Source organism: Podarcis vaucheri (assembly GCF_965113315.1).
Source record: "Podarcis vaucheri genome assembly, chromosome: 4".
Taxonomy (NCBI): domain Eukaryota; kingdom Metazoa; phylum Chordata; class Lepidosauria; order Squamata; family Lacertidae; genus Podarcis; species Podarcis vaucheri.
This window is the reverse complement of record NC_138762.1, coordinates 11,478,979-11,501,505: the sequence shown is the minus strand read 5'-3', so window position 1 is coordinate 11,501,505 and position 22,527 is coordinate 11,478,979. Positions and strand designations below refer to the sequence as shown.

At 46.6% G+C, this 22,527-nt stretch overlaps 2 protein-coding genes across 3 annotated transcripts in view; both read left to right on the top strand.

Annotated features, from left to right (window-relative positions):
- Window positions 1-22,527, top strand: part of KCTD14 (potassium channel tetramerization domain containing 14) — an 87,112-nt gene that overhangs the window by 7,410 nt on the left and 57,175 nt on the right. The gene's annotated exons all lie outside the window — the stretch shown is intronic.
- The window catches only part of INTS4 (integrator complex subunit 4), a 48,622-nt gene continuing 29,548 nt past the window's right edge, over window positions 3,454-22,527 (top strand). The window contains exons 1-7 of the mRNA XM_082219101.1: window positions 3,454-3,606; window positions 6,196-6,393; window positions 6,659-6,776; window positions 13,159-13,265; window positions 15,082-15,267; window positions 17,127-17,177; window positions 21,097-21,185. Coding sequence (XP_082075227.1) covers window positions 3,550-3,606; window positions 6,196-6,393; window positions 6,659-6,776; window positions 13,159-13,265; window positions 15,082-15,267; window positions 17,127-17,177; window positions 21,097-21,185 — 806 coding nt within the window. The 5' untranslated portion in view covers window positions 3,454-3,549. The remainder of the gene's footprint in view (window positions 3,607-6,195; window positions 6,394-6,658; window positions 6,777-13,158; window positions 13,266-15,081; window positions 15,268-17,126; window positions 17,178-21,096; window positions 21,186-22,527) is intronic.

Here is a 22,527-nt window from a genome sequence, read left to right as displayed (position 1 = left end):
TTCCCAGAATTCCTGGGTGGGCAGGGGGAGTGCTTTACATAAATGTGTGTGTAAAGACTCTGCAGCATGCAGGTTTCTGCAGCTATAAGAGCAAAAATACTGCAGAACAGAACACACAAGGGCAACAATATATCTAGCAGGTGAGGGTGTTTAGGAACTTTTGAAACTTGAATATGGGTTAGGATGCAATATTATCTGTGTGATGACACTAATGTTATCTGTGAAGACACTAATATTGAAAAAGCAGTGCGGGAAGCATTTTTTATGACTTCCCAGGAAACTTCGTAACTGTCCTTAAGGTGGCTATTCTTGCATGAAGGAACTTGCAACGGAGAATCCACTCTATCACTTGTGGATTGAATTCACTGGTGCTAGGATGTCTATGTTACGGTCACAACTGAGATTTTTGGAATATTAAGTGGTATATAAGTGCAAATAAATAAATAAGCTGGCTTATATTTTTTTTGCACGTGTGTGTGTGAATGACCACTATTAAATTCATAATGACCACTGTTCATACAGTGGTGCCTCGCAAGACGAAAATAATCCGTTCCGCGAGTCTCTTCGTCTAGCGGTTTTTTCGTCTTGCGAAGCAACCCTATTAGCGGATTAGCGCTATTAGCGGTTTAGCGGCTATTAAGGGCTTAGCGGCTAAAAGGCTATTAGCGGCTTAGAAAAAGGGGGGGAAGCGAAAAAAATCGCAAGACTTGCAAGACGTTTTCGTCTTGCGAAGCAAGCCCATAGGGAAATTCGTCTTGCGAAGCGCATCGAAAAACGGAAAACCCTTTCGTCTAGCGGATTTTTCGTCTTGTGAGGCATTCGTCTTGCGGGGCACCACTGTACTTATCTGCATGGCAATTTCTTCACGGCTGACAATTTGCCCAAGGCCCGCCCCAACCAGGAATATGTGTTTGCTGTTCTGTTTGCACAACAGACTTATACTTGCGCAACAAAACGTGCCCCTCCTTTTCTCTGCAGCTCCCCCCCCCCATGTATCCTCGAAACCTGGGGGAGGGCAGAGAGACTAGAGGAAGGTGAAGTCCCGTTGCGTGATTGTGTAATTCCTCTTGCACAGTTCTAGTTACACCCAATAGCTCTAATTCGTATCGTAAAACCTTTATTGGCATCACATACAACATACAAAACAAATAGCTCTAATTAAATGTGAAGCCTTCTGTGCTGGACACTGAGCAAGATCTGTTCCTGCTCACCTGGTGTCACATTTAATTTGGGTCCAAGTTTGAGCCACTCTGCAAGTTACAGTGGTACCTCAGGTTACATACGCTTCAGGTTACAGACTCTGCTAACCCAGAAATAGTACCTCGGGTTAAGAACTTTGCTTCAGGATGAGAACAGAAATCACGTGGTGGCAGCAGGAAGCCCCATTAGCTAAAGTTGTGCTTCAGGTTAAGAACAGTTTCAGGTTAAGAACGGACCTCCGGAACGAATTAAGTACTTAACCCCTGAGGTACCACTGTATATAGAATTATGGGATAGTGAAAGAAGACAGAGTTTATCGTTGCAGACAGGTGGAGGTGCATTTTTCAGTGCTTCAACACATTTTAAAAACACACACAACTTTCTGCATGTAGAAGACTAGCACATCAGGGAGATGCCTGTTCTCAATTTCCCTCTGCCATACCTTTGTTTTCTGCATGTGGGGTCCTTTTTATGCGAAGAACTGTAAAAGGGAGTCCTTTGATGACCCCACAATTTCCTAATGTTGGCTCCCATAGCTTCAACTCGGGGGTCACAAGAAAGAGACTTCAGTCAACAGATAGAAGCAAAACAGCAGCCAGTAGGCCTGATCTTTATTGTTGCAACAAGACTTCCCACTAACACATAGACGAAGCAGCCAGAAGCCCTGAACAATGGTTACATCAGTATTTTAATTTTTTTCAAAGTTTCCCATAATACATCCTCAAGACATCATATACTGTATGTCACAGGGAGGACATGGGTGGTGCTGTGGTCTAAATCACTGAGCCTCTGGAGCTTGCCGATCAGAAAATTGGTGGTTTGAATCCCCGCGACAGGGTGAGCTCCTGTTGCTCTGTCCCAGCTTCTACCAACCTAGCAGTTCAAAAACACATCAAGATGCAAGTAGATAAATAGGTACCGCTCCGGCGGGAAGGTAAACGGCATTTCTGTGCGCTGCTCTGGTTCGCCAGAAGCAGCTTAGTCATGCTGGCCAGATGACCTGGAAGCTGTACTAGAAATTATCTAGACACTGTCTCTCACACACAGTATGAAGTGATACAGTCCAGTATTCATTCACTTTAGTTTAACTCTTTATTCTAATTTAAGTCCTTTTAGGTGCTGGATTCAAATCCTAGCAGCCTGACCTTAAATGCCACTCTAAATTGGGGGGGGGGGGAAGGGACGAGAAAGCACCACATGCTAAAATAAAATAAAATATAGAGGCAAAACCTCAAAATGAGACTGAAAAAAAGTTTTATAAAATGGTAAAATGCTGTTATTAGAAGCCCTGGAGAGATTTTTTCTCTGGAGGGGAAAAAACCCCCCAGCTCTCTTGTGTTGCTGAAGAATGCTTTTACCAAAACATGCTGGCATTTCAGAATAGCATTTTTTTCTATTTTATAAAAGTAATTTGTTAATGTTCTCCCTCCACTCAGGAAAACCCAGCCAGATGGGCAGGGTATAAATAAAAAAAAATTATTATTATTATTATTATTATTATTATTATTATTATTTACCATCATTATTATTAGGCAAGGGCCGTTCTGATGTTCTTATTTCTGTCTCCCTTTAAAAAATTGATCCCTTAAGTAGCAGGATCTAAAAGCAAGCAAGCAAATAAATCAGTGCCTTTGAGCATGTGCAGAGCGCCCTTACATCACAACCACCTCCATTTCTACTCACGCAGAAGGCAGTACAGTACAGTATTCCAGGAAAGGCTGGCCCCGCCCCTCTCCGTCCGCCCCGCCCCTTTTTGCGGCTTCCGAGCCTACAGTCTGGTTGCCCAACAAGGGGCTACAGTCTCAGGTGACATTTTGTTTATAGAGACTTCCGGGTTCTCATCGCATGCCTTAAATCCCTTGCGGGGCAAGAGTGGTGGCTGCTAAATAGGAGCCACTAAGCATATAAAAAAAAAACAAATAGCCAGGCATCCAGAAGGAGCTTAGAGCGCTTCTTTGCAAATGATTTTCCAATAAACACGCCCTTCGCTTTAAAACAAAAAAAGGTGCGTGAGTTTGGGCAGAGGCAGATTAATTGAGACCTTCACATCTTTCCTTAGTGCAACGACCCCTGAGAGCTTTCAAGGCGCCGCAGCCTCCTCCGGCTTTTCTCGAATTCTTAACATGGATATATAAGAATAATTCCCATTTACTTCCTCCCTTCTTCGCCTCCGCACGCGGAGGAGTCTGATGGCTGCGATTGGAATCCCGAAGTAGAAGGGCGGAAGGCTTAAGAACCTCATCTCTTTGACTTATACTCGGCGCGGGAGGGAGGGAGGGAAGGGAAAAGGGAGAGGACGGTGGCCGGCGGGGCTCAGCCGGCGCCGGAAAGCGAAATCGCAAGGCCATCATGGCGGCGCACCTGAAGAAACGGGTGTACGAAGAGTTCAGCAAAGTGGTCGTCCAGGTAACCGGCGAGGCCTTGGAAGTGGGGTGGGGAGGGGAGGATGGGGCGAAACCTGTAAAGCTTCTTCGTCTCCCATCCACGGCAAGGGCAATGCCGCGCAGTGGTTAGAGGGGCGGCCTTCGGGTCCTGGGTTCAAATCCTCCCACTCGAAGCTCACTGGGTGTGACCTGGGTGCGGGTGGGGGGGGGGAGGTAGCTGCTCTCGCCTCTCATCCTGACCCTACCTCGCAGGGTTGTTGTAAGGATTAAACTATGGCCTCTTGGAAGTGGGAGGGATGTTTTCAGTGCATTTGTTTTTCCCCTTGGCCTTCAATGTTTCTACGCGGGGCCTGTTTGTTTGTTTGGTTGTAAGTCGATTTGGGTGACCCTGGGCAGGATGAAAAGTGGCTAGCAAATTCATAATGATGATGATGATAATAATAATAATAGAATTTATTAATTTCGGTCATAGACCAGTTCCAGCTCACATACAATATCAGGGAAGTCATAAAACATGATAGGGATACATTTGAGTTTACAATTGGGTATAACAGGGGCAATACAGATATAGCAGCAGTTAAAAATGTATAAATTAAATCTTAATCACTAACCCAAAATTGTCATTTAAGGCCTTAGTCATTATGGTCCATAGCTTGTTCCCTAAGTTTTATGGCAGTCGCACAGAATTTAGCCTAATAATAATAATTAAATAAGGGCGATAGAGAACTGTGCATGCCACTTGGAGCTCCTTGGAGGAGAAAGGCAGTCAGTAAATGCAGTAAATGCAGTCAGTAAATGCAGTCAGTAAATAAATGTTAAGGGACAACGATTGAGAAGCTAATATGCAGAGAGAGGCACTCTGGGCAGGTTGCAGGTTCGTTACGCTTGCTTACAATTTGCCAGCTGATTTCTTGGGAGTTGTGTGATGAGTGGAAAACCTGCAGGCGAAATGTTGCATTTCTGGTAATCACCTCTGTCTGCATGTTGGGAAAGCTTTATCTGTTGGATTTCTGCCTGGCGAATGATTTGAGAGCTCAGAAGCTGCTCATTAAGAAGTGAAATTGGATCCCTCCTCCAAGTCTTGGAATGTGACACTGTAACATTTGGCATTCAGGGTTTTTTTTAAAAAAACCTCTTGTTTTGAGAGCTACCTTTGAAAGGCAGCAGCCCTTCTCTGTGGCAGCTCCCCATTTCCCAAATTTATTTAATGTTCTTACCAGAGGGGCTCATCTGATGCCAGCCTTGTCATTGTTTCAGTACCAGGCAAAGGTAGGGTTAGTGAAAAGTGAAAATCCAGACAGATGTGTTGTATTTTTATTGTAACCCACTTTGGGACTTTCTTAATGGGCAGCAAAGTACAAATCTAATGAATACCGTATTTTTCGCTCCATAAGGCGCACCTACTTTTTTTTGGGGGGGGGGGGATTCAAGAAAAGAAAATATGCGGCTCTTGGGGGCTTTTGCGGGAGGTGGGGGAAGTGAGAGAGCCTCGCTCTGTCCCTCCCCCCACCTCCCGCAAAAGCCAGGGATAGCCGCGCGAAGCCTCCCCAGGCCAGCGGGATGAAGGCTCCTGCGGAGGCTTTGCGGGCTACCCCAGAGCTGCTCGACCCAAAGAGCAGATCGGGGAGAAGTGGAAAGGCTGCACACAGCTTTCCTGCTGCTCCCCAGGGCTGGCAGTAGGGGAAGCACAGCTTTCCCCCACCGCCAGCCCCACAAGCTCGGGGAGCAGCCTTTCCGCTGCTCCCCGAGCTTGTGGGGCTTGCAGTGGGGAAAGCCGAGCTTCCCTCACTGCCAGCCCCGGGGAGCAGCAGGAAAGCTGCGCGCAGCCTTTCCGCTGCTCCCCGCGCTTGTGGGGCTGGCGAGGGAAGCCCAGGTTTCCCCCCCCCCCAGCCCCAGGGACCACACATTCGCTCCATAAGACACACAGACATTTCCCCGTAGATTTTAAGAGGAAAACGTGTGTCTTATGGGGTGAAAAATACGGTAATAATAATAATAAAAATAAATTTTATTTATATCCCACCCTTCCCAGCCGAAGCTGGGCTCAGGGTATAGCCCTTTCCCACAGTTTCCCCAAACGGCCTTGGTCCAGTATATCTGAAGGAGCGTCTCCACCCCCATCGTTCTACCCGGACACTGAGGTCCAGCGCCGAGGGCCTTCTGGCGGTTCCCTCACTGCGAGAAGCAAAGCTACAGGGAACCAGGCAGAGGGCCTTCTCGGTGGTGGCGCCTGCCCTGTGGAACACCCTCCCACCAGATGTCAAAGAGAACAACAACTACCAGGCTTTTAGAAGACATCTGAAGGCAGCCCTGTTTCAGGAAGCTTTTAATGTTTGATGTATTATAGTATTTTAATATTCTTTTGGAAGCCACCCAGAGTGGCTGGGGAAGCCCAGCCAGATGGGCGGGGTATAAATAAATTATTATTATTATATTATTATTTGGTGAGCTCCTAAAGGCTCCTAGGATGTCGTAGACAAGTGAAATAGTGTGAAGCTATAATAACAGCAACAAGGAAGTTACTCTGGAACAACTTGTGGAGAACAAGTTAATACTGCCGCTCTTATTTGTTCGTGTGTGAATGGAGCCTAACACAGCATTCATATTTCAGCAACAGCAGCATGAGGAAATTTCAGCAAAGAAACTCCGACTGACCAAACCAAGTAAGTCGGCCGCACTCCATGTGGATCTGTGCAAGGCAACTTCGCCAGCGGACGCTTTGCAGTACCTCCTTCAGTTTGCTCGGAAGCCAGTGGAAGCCGAAAGTGTGGAAGGAGTGGTCAGAATCTTGCTGGAGCATTATTACAAGGTAGGGCCAAGGGACGGTATCTCACGGTATCGCAAGGTGTCTTGGGAGCAAAAATCAATCGATTTATTGGGATTTTAGGAACGAAAATTAAATGGTAAGTAGTTGAAATTTGGGAGTATTGTTTGCTACTGCACAGGTGACAGTGGTTGAGGAGGACCGTATTGAAAGTCTACTTTTATGTAAATTCTGCAATGGATACTGCACACCCAGATAGGGTTGGCTTCTGAAGGCTTTAGTCCTCCTTTTTCTCTTATTGTCATCCTAGGAGAACGATCCTTCTGTGAGGTTGAAGGTTGCTTCCTTGCTGGGTTTGCTGACAAAGACTGCAGGCTTTTCTCCTGACTGCATTCTGGACGATGCCATCAACACACTCCAAAATGAGAGTAGGTGATATTTTCCAAACGGAATCTGGTGAGGTGTACAAATCCTTCCAGATTTCACTTTGTTGGGGGTGAGGGTTGTTGTACGTGCACACTGCTTTCATATCGTTGCATGAAATTGCTTTAGATTGAGTCACATTATAGGTATCCGCCTAGACCAGGGATAACCGGTGTTTATGACCTCACCATATTAATTGGATAACCTTCCAGCCTCTCCACCCAGGGATGGGGAGAGTTTTAGACAAAAGCATTTAGAGGGCACCTCATTGATTCGCCCTGAATCTTGTTTGAAAAATGGTTTGGTTTGCACATCATTACCAAGGTTTAGTGTGAATGGGTGAGGATGCGGGCTTCAGGAGAGGAGATTGCAGGTGCCGGGCTGCTCCCTAGTCCTGCTGCTACTGTGCTGAGCTAAGTCATGGCTTGTCATAGTGTTTGGCTGAACCTGGGCTCATGGTTTAGCTCTCTCCAGGCTTGCAGCAAGCTTGCAACCAAGGTTTGCCCTGTTTCTTATGAAACTGGCCGACCAGTTCAGAAAAGTGGCAGTTTTTTTGGGGGGAAATAAAAAAAAAATTATTCCCCCCCCCAGGCATGGGGCTGGCGTGGGGGAAGCCCGAGCTTCCCCAGCCCCCAGAACAGCCTGCTATCCGCAAGGGAGCCGCGCCGGTCTCCCCAGGCTTGCGGAAAGCTGCGCAAAGCCCGGGCGCGCTCTTCAGCGCGCCTCAGGCTTCGGAATGCAGGCAGCTCTGCGCAACCTTTGGGAGCCCAGCGCGGCTTTGCGCCGGGCTCCCTAGGGTTGCACAGAGCTGCGCGAAGCCGGGAGTGCAGGCAGCTCTGCGCAGCCCTCGGGAGCCCGGCGCGGCTTCGCGCTGGTCTCCCGAGGGTTGCGCAGAGCTTCCTGAAGCCTGGAGAGCGAGAGGGGTCGGTGAGTACTCTTGCTCTCCAGGCTTCAGCGAAAGCCTGCATTCGCCCCATAGGACGCACACACATTTCCCCTTCATTTTTGGAGGGGAAACGTGCGTCCTATAGGGTGAAAAATACGGTACTTCTGGGTTTTGGCGCATGCGCAGAAGCGCTGAATCGCATCATGTGCAGACGCAGCGCTGCGGGTTGCGAACGTGCCTCCCGCACGGATCATGTTCGCGACCCGAGGTATGACTGTACCGTAAAAAATGTACGAAACAGAATCACTGGCGTTTCTCCTTTTGGCAGAGCAGATGGAAAGACTAGAAGGCTGGTCTTCGTATTAAATCATAGAACCATAGAATCGGAATAGACCACAAGGGCCATCGAGTCCAACCCCCTGCCAAGCAGGAAACACCATCAGAGCACTCCCGACATATGGTTGTCAAGCCTCTGCTTAAAGACCTCCAAAGTAGGAGACTCCACCACACTCCTTGGCAGCAAATTCAACTGTCAAACAGCTCTTACTGTCAGGAAGTTCTTCCTAATGTTTAGGTGGAATCTTCTTTCTTGTAGTTTGGATCCATTGCTCCGTGTCCGCTTCTCTGGAGCAGCAAAAAACAACCTTTCTCCCTCCTCTATGTGACATCCTTTTATATATTTGAACATGGCTATCATATCACCCCTTAACCTCCTCTTCTCCAGGCTAAACATGCCCAGCTCCCTTAGCCGTTCCTCATAAGGCATCGTTTCCAGGCCTTTGACCATTTTGGTTGCCCTCCTCTGGACACGTTCCAGTTTGTCAGTGTCCTTCTTGAACTGTGGTGCCCAGAACTGGACACAGTACTCCAGGTGAGGTCTGACCAGAGCAGAATACAGTGGCACTATTACTTCCCTTGATCTAGATGCTGTACTCCTATTGATGCAGCCCAGAATTGCATTGGCTTTTTTAGCTGCCGCATCACACTGTTGGCTCATGTCAAGTTTGTGGTCAACCAAGACTCCTAGATCCTTTTCACATGTACTGCTCTCAAGCCAGGTGTCACCCATCTTGTATTTGTGCCTCTCATTTTTTTGGCCCAAGTGCAATAAAAAATTAATAAAAAGCCTGTGTGATATTTCAGAATGGTGTTTGGATGTCGAGTTGCAGCTCGGCATCCAAAGAAAAATCAGTCTCACACCATGATAGGTTCCGAAATATGGCTGCTCCTAGGGCTAATGCAGCACAGCTTTTATTGTGTGAAATCAGAAAGATACAAAATACAAGCCAAGCAATTTGTTTCTAGCCAGCAGATAAGGACCTTCATGCGAGCATCAGGCCATGCTACGTTAACCAATCATATAGGACAGCACGAGCTGTTCACGCGCTGTTCATGCTCCAAGGATGCTTCTAGCTATGAAATCACCCTGCAACAATAAGAACTTTGCTCATGCTCTCATGTACAAGCAATCATTTTCCCACATGTCCCCTTTTCTTGTTTATATTATTAGAGGAAAAGAGGGACCATTAGTCCAAATCGTACACTTCATTGCCTAAGCGTCTACACTTTGCAACATAAATTCCTCTTGTAACCCCTGTGGTGGGCCGTGGTCGGTACCACCATGCAGTGCATTGGGAAATCAAAGAGGGTATACATTGAATGCAACAACACACCATAATGAAGCCAGCAATACATGCAATTACAATCAATAATATTTTTCTTAACCATACTCCATTAGGTAACCAAGAAGACAACCACTCCCATGGATCAAAACCTTCAGGTGGATTCAAAGGATTATGGGCTATCATTTGTTCCATATGATCAATAGTAGCAGAGATATTGGTCGATTGATCAGTTATATACATACAACAATGAGAATGAATTAAGGCACAAATTCCACCTTTAGAAGCAAGGATCACATCTAAAGCATAATGATGTTGAAGAACTACATTTCTTATTTCTGACATTTCTTTGTTAATCATTTTTAAAGCCAAAATGGTGGAATTAAACAAATTTTCTGTCCAGTTTGCCAATTTATGCAAATCACGGTAATTCATGGCTGCACCTAAAGAAGGCAGAAGGGACCTAGAGATGGCTGTCCCTGTATATTGAGAAATAGGTGATTGTACTTCCCTTCTGTTACGCAAACGGACCGCTGGGAGCTTATCAAGGGTACTACTATACCTAACGTGCAGGTACCAGAAAAGGCAGAGGGGATTTCTTTGTAGGCACGTGTGCCACAAAATAACCATAAATCAGATTGAAGCAAACATGTAGTTCTGCTGCTCTTTCTCATCCAGTCGAACCAAACATAAAAGTCTCTACACGCAGCTTGTTGTTCATAGGTCATGTAAGTTGTGACATTATTAATTAAAACCTTTGGTCTGCCACTCATGGTTGTAACATTAAGAAAACAAGAAGATCCATCAATGTATTCATATGTCCAATTACAATATGGATAATGACCTAAAATTTTTTTGCTATTATGATTAAAACGAAAACAATAAGGCACTATTTTTACAAGCGATAGAAATACAGGAGGTAAACTTATGCGATTGTCCTTCATATTATTGCTATTCTTATATGAAGCATTTACTGGAATGCTAGAATACCACCACCAAAAAAAAAAAAAAACACCTCAAAGCTTTTTAAAGCTTTTCAAAATCATTTTTCTCAGCAGCTAAAAGGCACTAGCCAAGCATATTCCGCTTGCTGTAGCCAAAAAGATTGCAACAAGGTCGAGAACAGAGCCCATTGTCGCAGGCCTTGCTAAAGAACCATATTGCAACTTTCTGTCCGGGAACCATGCCAAAGCACAAGAATGAAACAAACTGGAACACACTGAAATTCCCTCACCCCCTCCCTTGCCAAGAGTCCACAATAGTGCCAAGACAGCCCTCTGTACATGCTCAGGGGAACACATCATAAGGCAGGACTCCTGAGGGAGGAGAAAAAAAAATATCTGGGGGGTAAAATCCAAGTGATGTCAATAAGGATGAGAATGGTAAATTAGTCCAATGGCTGTTTCTGAGCAACCTGTGTGATATTTCGTAGCTCGATTATTGGCATGTAAAAACCACAATCCAGAAGAAGTCACACAACCATTTCTGCAGATACAGGAGCCCATTTGCTGTAAATAGGTCTGATGTATTGCTCCTTGTACTGCTGAGTCAAAAGTCCAAGCCCAATGAAGCGTGATGACACAGATGGGATGGTTGCTATTAGGAGGCAGCAAAACTGTAATGATGTTTGGTGGTTGAAGTGGCTTCCCAGGGAAAAGGGGGGCCAATGCAGTAGGGATGAAGATGGCCTTTCAGCGTGCCAGGAAACACTGGAACAGCTGTGGAAGAGCCTCTTCCATTGCAGAGGTGACTGTGATCTTGTCCGCTGGATTCTTATGTCCTTTAAGGGCAGAAAATAGTGGAGACAAAGTGGAGGTGGGCAGGTCCAAATAACTCTTTATCCAATTCAGCTGTCCAAGAATTTGTTGTAAATCCACCAGTTTAAGATGATCAGGAAACTGTAGTTGAGGCGTAACTGGAATGGCTGCAGATGCTGTCAGCTTGTGTCCCAGGTACATAATAGGTAAAGTCCGCTGGATTTTTTCCTTAGCCATTGTCAATCCAGCAGGTTGTAACCTTTGCAGGAATTTGGGACACGGTGGAGGACAAGGCCGTGGCTAGCAGGCTGTGGCTAGCAGTGCCCACTGACTGGCAGGCTTTAAGCATATCAGCAATGGCTTTATTTGATGTTGCCATTAGAAGGCGCAGCTCTTGCGTACAGTGCTCATTTGAATTATCAAACACAAGCTGGCGTACAATCGGTTCTTGTGCTGCCAGGTCCTGAACTTGCCGCTTGAAGGTATTGTACAAGCGATCAACAAATTGTCCATAGGGCTTTGTAGGGCCCTGTCTGACGCTCCCCAATTTGCCATCGTGCTCATTCCTGTCATCAGGGACAGAGGCCAGAGCCTCTTGGGCTGAGGCTGTGGTGGCTGCCCAATACATAGGATCAAGGACCAACTGTTGGGCAATAGGAAGAAAATTTCCTCCTCCCGTCAGCCCATCGAGAACATCGGTTTGGCTCAGCATGACGGGGGCTGGGGGTGCAGGAGCAATCACAGGGAAGAGATTTGGAGTATCAGCATCAAAAGGCAGCAACGGAGCGGTGGCACAGAGAGATCTTTGAAGAGGAATTGTAGGAGCGGTGCCAAATGCCTTGGGCGGAGGAGGTAGAAGAGCTGGGGGTGCTGCAGAATTTGAAGAATGCAGGGGAGTGACAGGAGGAGCCGAAGGGAAAATGTCCGGCGGTTTAGGAGGTAGGTTTGAGGCAGGCAAAGCGGGAGCGGGGAGGGCGGGCGAAGAAGTTGTTGCAGCAGCCAGAAGAATGTTTGAAGGAGTTAAGCACGACATAGCTTTGTAGACGTTACTCCAGGCATGCAAAACCTTGACATCAATCTGAGGATGATTTTGAAAGAAGTGTCCAATTTTTTTCCAATCGTCTAACTCCCAATTTCCGTCCTGGGGGAACCAGGGGCAGTGAGTGTCCAGGGCTTTTATAAGGGACTTAAGGTCAGCTTTCCGAACAGCAAGGTTGTTACTGGCCAAAAGGAATTTAAGGTCTTTAAAAATTTTTTTCTGTGGTGCAGAGAGAGACTTTCCCATGATTGCAAGAGTTGCAAAAAGAGCAGGGAGCACTTACCGGAGGGATCCTTAGGAGGATGAGGGAGGCGCCTTTTTGCCCTGTCCGGGCGGAAGTAAGTGCTGATAAGTCCGTAACGTAGTCCAGAATCACATTCACACGGGAGCTCTCACCAGGGATCCACTACGTGGATGAACGACGCGTCTGCAGCCCTTGCCAGGCGAGGTGAGGCTGAACGTTGTTTAACAGCATGAAATCCGAAAGAAATCACACGGGAGCACTCACCAGGGATCCACTACGTGGATGAACGACGTGTTGGTGAGTGCTGAATAATGAAAAACAACGTGAAGTCCGAAGGCAGTCACACGGGGCACCAATTGTCGAGTTGCAGCTCGGCATCCAAAGAAAAATCAGTCTCACACCATGATAGGTTCCGAAATATGGCTGCTCCTAGGGCTAATGCAGCACAGCTTTTATTGTGTGAAATCAGAAAGATACAAAATACAAGCCAAGCAATTTGTTTCTAGCCAGCAGATAAGGACCTTCATGCGAGCATCAGGCCATGCTACGTTAACCAATCATATAGGACAGCACGAGCTGTTCACGCGCTGTTCATGCTCCAAGGATGCTTCTAGCTATGAAATCACCCTGCAACAATAAGAACTTTGCTCATGCTCTCATGTACAAGCAATCATTTTCCCACATTTGGAAATTCAAGTGAAGAGTTAAAATGATTAAATCAAATGGTTACCTGCTTAGATTGAGCGTAGTTGCTGGGCCATGTGCCTCCAGACCCAGGACATGAGTGAATTGCAAGATGAAATAATGACTTTCTTTTTTTTTTAACTGCTGCTTTTAAGAGTCCCACCAAGTTCTTGCTCAGTTGCTGGATACCTTGTTGGTGATTGGAAAGAAGCTCCAAGAAAGCCCTGCGGTGAGGATGCGCCTGGTGGATGTTGCCTGCAAGGTAATTTGAACTATTCAATAGGGAAATATTTTTAGGTGGAACGACGTTTCCTTCAGCCTGAGAGCTGCAGTTTCCCTTCGGGGGTGGTAAGCAGGCTAGAGGCAAAAGCTGCGCAGAGCACTGGATGCAACTCTTACAGTCGGCTACATTCCAGCCAGGCAAAAGTCAAAGGCTCTACATAGCCCCCACCCAACACCCCTTTCCATCCATGCAGCCAAGAGGCATTATTACAGTTCAAGGACACTTTCGAGCCAGGAAAAAAATAGGGCCTAGAGCAATGTAGGGAGGGAGCATGATCTGAGATGGAAAAGTGGCTTGGGGAGTCGTACATCTGATTCACACTCCGGATACTCCTTTTTGGCCCTATTTGATCCTTTATTCTTTATTTTGATTTTATATAATGTGGACTCTTTTTGACTGCTATTGACACTTGTATAAAACAATTGTGCACTGGTATTTCATGTACCTTTGTACTATATCATTGTATATTTGAAACTACATTATTTCTGTACTTAAACGTTGTATCCAAACTTACCATTACTTTAAAACTATCGTACTTACACGTTGTGTTTAAATTTACTACTAGCTTCAAACTGTTATTCTTAGCAGAATACACACGTCTTTCATTTCAACTCTTGAGTAGGAATTATTCCTTATATTGAAACTTTTGGCCAGAGTTCTTGATATATCCTTTGCAGTGCAGGAAAAAAATAGGGCCTAGAGCAATGTAGGGAGGGAGCATGACCTGAGATGGAAAAGTGGCTTGGGGAGAGTTTTTTTTAAAATAATAATAATAATAGTTTTTTATTCATTTTCTTGCACAGCCATACAACCTCTGGCACCAAAAATGTTCCAAAGATAACAAAATCCAAGTAAAGCCAACCTACAAACAATAAACTAGACAGTATATATATATATAGATTCACAAGTTTGCATCGTTATTCTCCCGAGGCTATGTCCCCTTTGAACAAATGTAACTTAAACGTTGCATAATCCAGATATTTTTAAAGACCATTGGAACAGATTTAGCAGTATTTTTTTAATTGGTCTACATTTTGAAATCTGCCAAAAATATATCTTTTTCCTCCCCCAAAAAACAGAACATAACCTTTGTGTTAGTTATTCAGTTAATGTGCCATTTTACTATGCTTAACCCTTGTAAGATTTTTGTCAGTATATTGCTGCTGAGGTTTATTTATTTTTAATGTAAGATGGCCTGGTTTTCTGCTGGGTGTGTATGGAGATTTAATAAACCCAATCACCACCCCCCAATTATTGCTGAGATTTCGTTAAAAACCCTCTTCCCCAAATTTGGCAACATGCTTAAAATTCCACTGCATTTAAGACCCAACGTCCCCAGGAGTGTTGAATCCCCAAACAAACCCAAACAAAAAACAAGAACTCAACATGAGGTTCCTCCAACAAAGACAAACTGTCAGGAGAAGTTTGGGCTAATCCAGGGGTTGAGAAGGCTTACCCAGCCTGGGCCAGATCACTCCTGTGGAGATCCTTTGTGAGCCGGACCGGCACAGTGCGATGGCAGATATCGCGTCTGGGCATGTCTCTGGCACCGGAAATTGCTTCTGCGCGTGCCCAGACACCAAAAACCGTGCAGAAGCGATTTTCAGCATCTGGGCATGTGCAAAAGCGATTTCTGGAGCTGCAGAAGAACATCCCTGCACTGCGCTGCACCATTTTAGCGCAGCGCGCGGGGACTCACTGAGTGGGCGGCTCGGTTCGGGGGTAGCCCGTGGGCCTTAGGTTGCTGACCTCTGGGCTAATCCGTTCATTCATTTACTTCTTCCTTACTCCTCAGCATCTGACTGATTCCTCCCACGGGGTAAGGACCAAATGCCTCCTCCTGATTGGCTACCTTGGGACTGTGGAAAAAGGCACCTCGAAAGAAGTCGAAGGCCAGCCTCCCAAAGACGTCCAGAAGATCATCGGGGATCACTTCAGTGACCAGGATCCTCGGGTTAGAACTGCGGCTATAAAAGCAATGGTAAGGGTCGGGAGCGCAGAGTTCAGCTTCCCTTAAATCAAAATCCTCCTTGAGTGTGGGGTGCGCATTGGAGTCTACCAGGTGTTTCTGGGGTGAATTTAGCCGCCATGAGGACTGTGAGTGGCCAGCAGGCATAGCCATGGGATGGCAGCCATCCCCCTTTAAGAAATTGGCCAGCCTTCCTGTCTCTTACTCCCTTCTTGGGTAGCCTTCCATGAAAAGAAGGTGCTGACCAGGAAGTTGTCAGAGGGATTACTGTGTTTTTTGCTCCATAAGACACACTTTCCCCCTCCTAAAAAGTAAGGGGAAATGTGTATGCATCTTATGGAGCGAATGCAGTAGGGAGGCTCTGCTCAGCGCTCCTTTTAAAGAGCCGTGTGGAGCGCCAGTCCTTTCTCCCACCTCGCAGAAAAGCCCCCAAGAGCCGCACACACGCTCCATGCGGCTCTTTAAAGGGAGCGCGACTCTTGGGGGCTTTTCCAGGAGGTGGGGGAAGGGACTGATAGGCTGCCCTCTGTCCCTTCCCACACCTCCCGGAAAAGCCAGCAAGAGCCGCTGCCAGGCTCTGCTCAGCGCTCCCTTGTAAGGGCTCCCTTTCGTCCCTCATCCTGCTTTGCTGGGAAGCCAGCAGAAGAGGCGCTGCACAGCTATAGCTCTTGCTCTGCTGGCTTCTCAGTGAAGCGGGAGGAGGGACGGAATGGTTTAAAGCAAGAAAAGCGAGAGTCGCTTACGTGCTCTGCGCAGAATATTTTTTTCTTGCTTTCCCCCTCTAAAAACTAGGTACATCTTATAGAGCGAAAAATACAGTATAACAGGGATCAGCAACCTGCGGCCCAAGGGGGTCATTTTTTAAACGGCCCACAAGCTGCCCCCGAACTGAGCCACTCGCTCGGTGAGTCCCTGCATGCTGCACTAAACCGGCAGAGTGGAGACTCGCTTCTGCGGCGCCAGAAATCGCTTCTGTGCAGACGCGATCCAGCCCATGGAGCAATCTCCGCGGGAGTGAACTGGCCCAGGTGAGATAATAATAATAATAATTTATTATTTATACCCCGCCCATCTGGCTGAGTTTCCCCAGCCACTCTGCGCGGCTCCCAATCAAGTATTAAAAACAATACAGCATTAAATATTAAAAACTTCCCTGAACAGGGCTGCCTTCAGGTGTCTTTTAAAGATAGAATAGCTGCTTATTTCCTTCATATCTGAAGGGAGGGTGTTCCACAGGGTGGGTGCCACTACCGAGAAGGCCCTCTGTCTGGTTCCCTGTAACCTCACTTTTCGCAATGAGCGAACCACCAGAAGACCCTCGGTGCTGGATCTCAGTGTCCAGGCTGAACGATGGGTTGGAGACGCTCCTTCAGGTATACAGAGATAAACCTTGCTGACCCCTGGATTATAATATTAAATTGGTTCTCTTTGAGTGATAAGGAGAAGGTGTGGCCGAAACCTGGTGACGGAGTCTAGACTGTTAACGCTCATCCAGTCATCATAGGAAAGGACGACCAAGCAGCAACCTTGCACATGTGGCCTGAGTTCGAGTGCCGCAGTGTTTAATGGGTCTGAGTCCCAGGGGAAAATGAACATAGGAGTGTAGCCTTAAGCACATAATGGACTCAGTTGCAGGATTTGGATGTTTGAGACGGAGCTCGTAGTAAAGGTAGAAAATAATCTTGTAAGGTTATCTCTGCGACTCAATTTATTTATTTTTTATCAGTCTCCAATGCTGATACCCTTAATAGCTAGACTCCAGTAGCAAATCCTTTAAGGACCTGCCCCTCTTGTGATCTTTCCCACCCCTCCATTTTTTAAAAGAAATGTTTTGTTTTGGGTACTATAATCACATTTTTTTTTTCCTACAGTTGCAGCTACATGAAAGGGGATTAAAGTTGCAGCAAACCATTTATAGCCAGGTAATTACTGTGTTCTATGTGTTTAGTGTGGGGCCCTACCATTAAGCTGGGCTGTGGAGGATGGCTGTGTCGCAAGTCTCGCTTCAGGATATTTTCGTTTCTTACATTTTTAAATTGTGGCCACTGCAGGCCCAGCATGAGCACCCAACATGTTGAGGCAAATGCCAGGGGCCCTGGAGGGCCCACTGCAATTGAAGTTAATTTCTTCTTCTTCTTCTTCTTCTTCTTCTTCTTCTTCTTCTTCTTCTTCTTCTTCTTCTTTTATTTTTAAACCGTTCCCATTCTTTTAATAGCTCACCACTAAAAATCAGGAGTGACAAGCCTTCGGCCTAGGTGCCATGTCTGCTCCTCCAGGATTCTTTCTTTCTTTATTATTAATGTTGCAATACATATATGAAATCTTTACATATACAGTGGTGCCTCGCAAGACGAAAAGAATCCGTTCTGTGATTCTCTTCGTCTAGCGGTTTTTTCGTCTTGCGAAGCAAGCCCATTGAAGGATTAGCTCTATTAGCGGCTTTTAGCGGCTTTTAGCGGCTTATCGGATCAGCTGATAAGCGGCTTAGAAAAAGGGGGGGAGGAAAAAAACCCGCAGGAACTCGCAAGACATTTTCGTCTTGCGAAGCAAGCCCATAGGAGATTCGTTTTGCGAAGCACCTCCAAAACGGAAAACTCTTTCGTCTAGCGAGTTTTCCGTCTTGCGAGGCATTCGTCTTGCGGGGCACCACTGTACATATACATTTATGATACTTATACGTTATATTTGTAAATCCACATTTTCACATTTCATTATGTACCAACATTTAAGGGAAAGGGAAAGGGACTCCTGACCATTAGGTCCAGTCGTGGCCGACTCTGGGGTTGCGGCGCTCATCTCACTTTATTGGCAGAGGGAGCCGGCGTACAGCTTCCGGGTCATGTGGCCAGCAGGACTAAGCCGCTTCTGGCGAACCAGAGCAGTGCACGGAAACGCTGTTTACCTTCCCGCCAGAGCGGTACCTGTTTATATACTTGCACTTTGATGTGCTTTTGAACTGCTAGGTTGGCAGGAGCAGGGACTGAGCAACGGGAGCTCACCCCGTCGCGGGGATTCGAACCGCCGACCTTCTGATCGGCAAGTCCTAAGCTCTGTGGTTTAATCCACAGCGCCACCCGCATCCCCTCGTACCAACATTTATCCATTTCTTATTTCTTGCCCAGCGTCTTCCCTCCACCCGTGCTTGACTTCCTTGTTATAATAATAACAACAAGGAAGCTCCTACAGGATTCTTTATCCAGCGCTTGGGTATCCCCGCTTGCGCGTTTTCTAAAATTAAAGCTGACTGCCAACCCTTTGCAAAAATTATGCAATCTGTGCTCTCTAATGACTGCATCAGATTTGCAATCCTCTCACTGCCACCAAGCAATGGGAAAAAATATTGTGAAATAGAGTGTCCTCTGGCTTAGTGCTTGTTTGTTTTGAAACAGGAGAGCTGCTGGGTGTGAGCAAATTAATCATCTTGGGACCTCAAGCTCAAAATAGGAAGCTAGCCAGCATTATTACCCAGATGATGAAAAGTTTCTCTCCCCCGGTGACAAACAATAATCTAAGTTTTAAGCAGTGCAGGGGGTGAGGTAGCCATTAATAACGATCATTGCATGATCCTTCCATCCCTCTTTCCCTCATCGGAGTTCAGCTCAGCATCTCTTACGTTTTGACTCCCAACAACCCTGTATGCAAGGCCCTGGCATTATAATTTCGTTTAAAAGTAAGCGGAAAAGATTTTAACCTCCTTTTCTGACTTCCCACCCACAAAGTGAATGACCATTTTGCTTTTATGCTACTGGATTGCGTATGCGTGTAAAGATGCCATGGTCCCTAAAAGTGGCAGGACTCAAGAGCTTCCACTCTGAAGAGCGCCAAAATTGGTGGGTTTTTTTCCCCAGAGTAGCTTGTGGAGACTGAAAAAAATCCCGTACAGTCTTTAGGCTCCTTGCTATACTGGTTGGGAGTTGAATAGAGTACTTATTCATGCTAAAGGTAAAGGGACCCCTGACCATTAGGTCCAGTCGTGGCCGACTCTGGGGTTGCGGCACTCATCTCGCTTTATTGGCCGAGGGAGACGGTGTACAGCTTCCGGGTCATGTGGCCAGCATGACTCTGGCGAACCAGAGCAGCGCACGGAAACGCCGTTTACCTTCCCGCCAGAGTGGTACCTATTTATCTACTTGCACTTTGAGGTGCTTTCGAACTGCTAGGTTGGCAGGAGCTGGGACCAAGCAACGGGAGCTCACCTCGTCGCGGGGATTCGATCCGCCAACTTTCTGATCAGCAAGCCCTGGGCTCTGTGGTTTAACCCACAGCGCTACCCGCGTCCCCCTTATTCACGCTACACATAGTTAAATTATGGAACTCACTCCCATAGAAGGCAGTGATGGCCATCACCTTGGATGGCTTTAAAGAGGATCAGACAAATTCATGGAGGAAAGGGCTATTGCTGCGTCTAGCTGTGGAAGCAGCAATGCTCCTGATTACCAGTTAATGGGAAACAAAGGAGGGGAGAGTGGTCTTGTGTTCAAATCCTGATCCCTTGTTTCCCACAGGAATCTTTTTGGCCACTGTGAGAACAGGATGGTGGACTAGATGGTCCTTTGGCCTGATCCTGCAGGCTCTTGTAATATTCCTGTGTTCATCAGGGACTCAGGTTTCTTTTTACAGTGGTACCCTTGTTCTCAAACTTAATCTGTACCAGAAGTCTGTTCCAAAACTAAAAGCGTTCCCAAACCAAGGCACACTTTCCCATAGAAAGTACAGTGGATGCTTGGGTTGCGAACGTGATCCGTGCAGGATGCACGTTCGCAACCCGCAGCAGCGCGTCTGTGCGCTCGTGGGTTGCGATTCGACGCTTCTGCGCATGTGCAAAATGCGATTTAGCGCTTCTGTGCATGTGCGACAGGCGAAACCCGGAAATAACCCGTTCCGGTACTTCTGGCTTTTGGCGATACGGAACCCGAAAAAACGTAACCTGGAGTGTCTAAAACCAGAGATATGACTGTAACTCACAATGGATAAATCCGTTCCAGACTTTTATAAACAACCCCTAAAACAGCAATTTTAACATGAATTTTACTATCGAACAAGACCACTGATCCATAAAAGGAAATCAATAAAGAATGTACTACAGTCATACAATCCATCCATCAGTAGCTGAACTGGGTTCCACACAGTCACAAAAACAAAAATGCAAAATAAATAGCAAAAACAGCCAGACCTCAGCGTAACACTCAAAATGGAAGCATGGCACTCAAATCGGAAACCTAACACTCAAAACGGAGCACGTTCGGCTTCTGAAAAAAGTTCGCAAACCGGAACGCTTACTTCTGGGTTTGCCGTGCTTGGGTTCCAAGTTTTTGAGTACCAAGGCGTTTGAAAACCAAGGTACCACTGTATTTTTTAATTGGCTAGTTCCTCCAGTTCGTATCCTGCAGATTGTTGTTGTTGTTTAGTCATTTAGTCGTGTCCGACTTTTCGTGACCCCATGGACCAGAGCACGCCAGGCACTCCTGTCTTCCTCTGCCTCCCGCAGTTTGGTCAGACTCATGTTTGTAGCTTTGAGAACACTGTCCAGCCATCTCGTCCTCTTTCGTCTCCTTCTCCTTGTGCCCTCCATCTTTCCCAACATCACAGTCTTTTCCAGGGAGACTTCTCTTCTCATGAGGTGGTCAAAGTATTGGAGCCTCAGCTTCAGGATCTGTCCTTCCAGTGAGCCCTCAGGGCTGATTTCCTTCACAATGGAGAGGTTTGATCTTCTTGCAGTCCATGGGACTGCAAGAAGATTAAACCTCTGCAGATTACTAAACTTCTTATAAAGCATGCAATATAAATATTGGTGGAAGGACTTAGGGTTGATGGTAGCTGACTGGAGATCTTCCTTTTCAGGCATGCAAACTCTTAACCGACGACTACGAACAGGTCCGCAGTGCTGCGGTTCAGCTTACTTGGGTCCTCAGTCAGCTTTATCCAGAAAGGTATGCATGGAATACCTAGCAGTCCTAAACGAAGGGGTGGGGTTCAGTAATGACCAGTCTTGTAAAGTTAAAAGACTGCAAAGTTTTCTTTTTCCGGAGTTTCCATGCTGTGTTGGCATGCGTCAAGAGAACGAGAGAGAGAGTCGTCCTGCAGTTAATCAAACAAACCGTGACTTATTTCTCCAAGGTCTGTTTTGTTTTCCTGCTGTTCTTTGCCTCAAGCCCCTTTTAAGCATTTTCAGTCGGCATCTCGCGTAAGGTAGCAAAACAAGCCATGGTTAAGGGAGTGTTCTGGGGTTGCGTGTGATGTCAAACCACAGTTGAAAGAAACCAAGGTTTGTAATCCAGCACCAAATCGTAGCGTCAGGTTGTGGTTTGTTGGCAGTAAACAAACCATAGTTAAACCACTGGGCAGAATGAGGACGCTCAAATGATGATTTAATAAACTGTGGCCAAGCATAATGTATAAACCAGACATATGGTATATGAAGCTTAACTAAATGTTATGAAAACCATGGTTTGTTCAAAAGCTTTACAGTGGTACCCCGCAAGACGAACGCCTCGGAAGACGAAAAACTCGCTAGACGAAGGAGTTTTTCGTTTTCTTAGCCGTTTCGCAAGACGCATTTCCCTATGGGCTTGCTTCGCAAAACGAAGCTTGCCCCGCAAGCTCCGGGGATAGCGGGGAAGCGCAGCGCGTCTTCCCCGCTGTCCCCGGACCCCTTTTGAACCAAGGGGCGGCAACGGGGAGAAGAGATCTTCTCCCCTCCGCCCCTTGCTTCAAAAGAGGGGACAGAGGGGAATGCACGCGCACCTTCCCCTCTCTCCCCGGACCCCTTTTGAACCAAGGGGCGGCAATGGGGAGAAGCGATTCTCCCCGCTGCCCCTTCCCTTGCTTTAAAACAGGTCCGGGGACAGAGGGGAAGGCGTGCGGCGCTTCCCCTCTGTCCCCGGACGGTCTCCATAGGAACGCACTGATTGATTTTCAATGCATTCCTATGGGAAACCATGCTTCGCAAGACGAAAAACTCGCAAGAAGAAAAAACTTGCGGAACGAATTAATTTCGTCTTGCGAGGCACCACTGTATTTAAAAGTACATTGGCTGTGGGTTTTCCCCCAGCTTGGAGCCCTGGTTACTTGGTGTTCACTTAATGAAACATGCCTTTTATTTACGCAAGCTGAATTGGGCAAGTGTGTTGGGTAGGATTCCCCATCCCTCTCTCCATTCACAACATTTGTAGAAGATTTAACTCTCAGCCAACCCTGGTTCAGCAGGTGAGAACAAACCTAGGTATGAAACATTGGTACAGCACCTTGTCTCTCTTTCTCTTCCTCCCCACC